The sequence below is a fragment of the Trachemys scripta genome, chromosome 1 (genome assembly GCF_013100865.1).
Source record: "Trachemys scripta elegans isolate TJP31775 chromosome 1, CAS_Tse_1.0, whole genome shotgun sequence".
In the NCBI taxonomy this organism is placed as follows: domain Eukaryota; kingdom Metazoa; phylum Chordata; order Testudines; family Emydidae; genus Trachemys; species Trachemys scripta.
The window spans coordinates 342873800-342877776 of record NC_048298.1 but is presented as its reverse complement, the minus strand read 5'-3'; the positions used below and the strand labels follow the sequence as shown (position 1 = coordinate 342877776).

The 3977-nt window shown below is 47.2% G+C and overlaps 1 protein-coding gene across 1 annotated transcript; it reads left to right on the top strand.

Moving 5' to 3' along the window:
* The first annotated feature begins 2041 nt into the window (after nucleotides 1–2041).
* LOC117872937 (olfactory receptor 52R1-like) lies at nucleotides 2042–2989 on the top strand. The gene has a single exon (XM_034761812.1). The coding sequence runs from the start codon at nucleotides 2042–2044 to the stop codon at nucleotides 2987–2989; it is 948 nt and encodes a 315-aa protein (XP_034617703.1).
* Nucleotides 2990–3977: the final 988 nt, after the last annotated feature.

Here is a 3977-nt window from a genome sequence, read left to right as displayed (position 1 = left end):
GATGCCCTACAGACCCCTGGAAGCTTCACACGCCATGGCGACCGCAGGCCAGTGGGGTAGTGGAGCGTACAAATCAGACACTTAAGCGGCACCTCTCAAAGGTTTGCCAAGAGGCTTCCCTTAAGTGGCAAGATGCTTTGCCCCTTGTTCTGCTCCGCATTCGCGCTCTCCCAAAGGGCAGGTTAGGGCTCAGTCCCTTCGAGATTATGTTTGGAAGGGCATGGCATATGAATGGTACACCGGTTCTGGCAGGAGAGTGGGAAATGGGGTGTGGCTTCTTATCTCAGTACATGTGCTCTCTGTCTGCTGTTCTCTGTTCTCTCCACAGGTATACCAAAGATTTACAACCTCTCCCGCTGGATGCCCCGATCCACTCCTTGCAGCCAGGCGATTCTGTACTCGTCCGGACCTGGAAGGACGAGCCTCTCCAAGAGAAGTGGAAGGGACCCCACACCGTCCTGCTGGTCTCCCATACAGCAGCAAAGGTTGAGGGACACAAAAACTGGATTCATCACTCTCGTCTGAAAGCAGTGCCTGCTCCTGAACGGTGGACCGTCCAGCCTGCAGAGAAGACTGCCAGCGACGATTTGGGACTTAAGCTGTTATTCAGACGACAATAGTGTCTGCTCGGAATGCCCTGTGATCTCTTTGGACAGTCACAGCGCACTCCCTGCGAGACCTCTGAGCGTTCGTTGTGTTTGTTTTCACAGGACCGGCCTAACCTGGTGGCCTGGTCCCTTTTGTTTTTAATCTGCTTGCTATTGGTAATTGTTATTTTGTGGGTATTTGGGGAATTGTGATTGTTAGGCCTAGGGTCACCTGCCCAATATGAGTTCAGATCCAAGGTCTGCCATAGTGGTGCTCTTCGCCATAGGGACACTCCTCTTGTTAACTTCCGTTTCCCCCCAGGCACATGCGGGATGGAAAGGAATCCCTACTAACTTAGAGACAAACACATATGAGTCCCTGAAGGTTTGCTTTGCCCAAGAGTTTAACCTCTCCAACTGCTGGGTATGCTCCCAAATCCCGCACCATGCTGCAGGGTTACCCTGGAGGGTGGTTCCCCAGAAATCCCAGCATTCTCTCTCATTGAGAGCTCCAGCTCCATGGCACTCAATCGTATCTTGTCTACAGAATATGAGAAAACTCAGCCAAAAGCTTGTTGAGTATTCTCAAAGGAGGGAACTGTTGGGGTTACTATGCCTGCCTGAGCCAGAGTTCTTCCATGTTTAAACTCTGTTCTTCCATGTTTAACTCTAATCGGCCTTAACAACCAAGGACAGGAATTGGAATGTGTAAACAGCTAGTTAGCAATTAAGACCTTGTTCGTACCAGGTACCAAACAATAATGATGAGGTTTGCATGTTTCTAGCTGGGGAAGGGGTAATAAACTAAGGGTAAACAGGACCAAATAACTGTTTAGGGAGAAGTTATTAACAAGCTAGATTTATAGCCCTAGAATGATTTAGTTGCTTAAATGTATAAACATGACTTCGGTAGAGAGGGCAGGGGGAGTTGAGGAGGGGTGGTAGAGAAAAGGAGAGAGGGGGGGCTTAGTTGTAAAATGTATAAAGAAGAGAGAAACTGTTTTTGCTGGTGTGCTCGATTTGAGACTTGCCTGTCTCCTTGCACCATTTTGGGATCTCAAATAAACTTTGATTGTTTCTCCACCCTGGTATGTTTATTGGCGTGAAGCACTCCGGGCACCGAACCCCACTGTTGCTGTCCTCGGGCCCCTGTGCCGGCAACAGTATCATAAAATATTGAATTGGCATTAGGTGGGTTTGTTGTTCATAGATCATTTCTCTAAATAATGATGACGTTATTTTTCAGTGTGTGAAGAGCGACCAATCTGCTTCACCCATAAGAACAGCCTCCAGTAGTGCATGTACTGTCTTATATTAACATTGTCTCTCTATTCAGGCATTAGAACTGCGACCATCATCCTAGACCCTGGGCACGTACAGGAAGTCAGGGGAACGTACGGTACATGAAGGTGACACCCTTGTGCCTCAGAGTTTGACACCTTCACCCCTACTCCATGTCAGACTCCAACACAACCGACATCACCAACCCCTCCACCTTCATCCTGATGGGCATTCCTGGTCTTGAGGCAGCCCATGTCTGGATTTCCATCCCCTTCTGCACCATGTACATCATAGCCATCTTGGGGAACTTCACTATACTGTTCATCATAAAGTTGGAGCAGAGCCTCCATGGGCCAATGTACTTTTTCCTCTGCATGCTGGCTGTCACCGACCTGGTCCTGTCCACGGCCACTGTGCCCAAAATGCTGAGTAACTTCTGGTTCAATTCCAGGGAGATAGATTTCAATTCCTGCCTCACCCAGATGTACTTCATTCATTGCTTCTCAGCTATGGAATCTGGGATATTACTGGCCTTGGCTTTGGATCGCTACGTGGCCATCTGTGATCCTCTGAGACATTCCACCATCCTGACAAATTCTTTTGTGGTCAAGGTTGGACTAGCCGTGGTGCTGCGCTGTGGCATAAGTGCATTGCCCTATCCTTTCCTAGTTAGGCGGTGGCCATATTGCAGAACCAACATCATCCCCCACTCCTTCTGTGAGCACATAGCTGTGGTAAATCTGGCCTGTGCCGACACGCGCATCAGTAGTTACTACGGCCTCTTTGTGCTCTTCTCTGTGATAGGTTTGGATGCGCTTTTTATCATCGTGTCCTATATCCAGATCCTCAGGGCCATCTTCAGCCTTCCCACAAAGGATGCCCGGCTCAAGACTTTTGGGACCTGTGGCTCCCACCTTTGTTGCATATTATCTTTCTACCTTCCAGAATTCTTCTCCTCCCTCACGCACCGGTTTGTCCATGACGTGCCCCTACATGTCCTTGTTCTCATTGCCAATGTGTATCTTCTGGTGCCGCCCTTGCTTCACCCCATCATCTATGGGGTAAGGACAAAACAGATCCGGGACAGGCTGCTCCGGCTCTTTACTCGTAAAGGGACATAAATGTTCTATTCTGGTGCCCTGGCTCTGTGTAGAGATGGCTGGTGTGTAGAGATGGCTGGTAACATGGTGATGGGCCCCCTTTCCTGAATCACTTCCTGGACAGTCAGAGAGACATCAAAACCTTTTATGACCTTATTGTGCTGTGTCAGTATGACAAACTGGGGAATCAGTCTATGTACAATTCACTGTTTTGAAACCTTTTTAATTACTGAAAACTGGACCCCTGCAGGCCCGCCCCCTGCCCTGGCTCTTCCAACAAGACTCCTTCCCTGTTGTGCCTCTTCCCCACAAAGGCCCCACTTCTGTTGCTCGTTCCTCTCTTCCCCTCTCCTTGTCAGTCACTGTATCCTTTTCACCTCCACTGTTCCCACCCCTAGATGTATGGGAGCCATTTCAGATTTTGTTAGGCATTGCCACTTTAATGGTCTAGTTTTCTGGCAGAAGAAAAGTATATAATTCCTATATAAAAGAAAGAAAAGTAAATGAAAACAGCTCAACAAGTTGCCTGTTTCCAACACCCAGACACCCAGTTCCCAATGGGATCCAAACCCCAAATAAATCTATTTCACTCTGTGAAACAGAAATTAAAAAGTACAGTGACTAGAGTGAAATCCCTGCAAACTGCATGGACACATTTCAAAGACACCATAATAGAGGCCCAAGTTAAATGTATACCCCACATTAAAAAAACAAAACAAAACAAAAACAGTACATGAATGAAAATGGAGCCACCATGGCTTAACAACAATGTAAGAGAAGCAGTGAGAGATAACAAGGCATCTTTTAAAAAGTGGAAGTCAAATCCTAGTGAGGTAAATAGAAAGGAGCATAAACACTGCCAAATTAAGTGTAAAAATGTAATAAGAAATGCCAAAAAAGAGCTTGAAGAACAGCTAGCCCAAAACTCCAAAGATAATAAGAAAATGTTTTTTTTTAAATACATCAGAAGCAGGAAGCCTGCTAAACAACCAGTGTGGCCCCTGGGCAA

Coding starts and splice junctions, on each gene's coding strand:
- LOC117872937 (XM_034761812.1), top strand. CDS start 2,042: ATGTCAGACTCCAACACAACCGACATCACCAACCCCTCCACCTTCATC.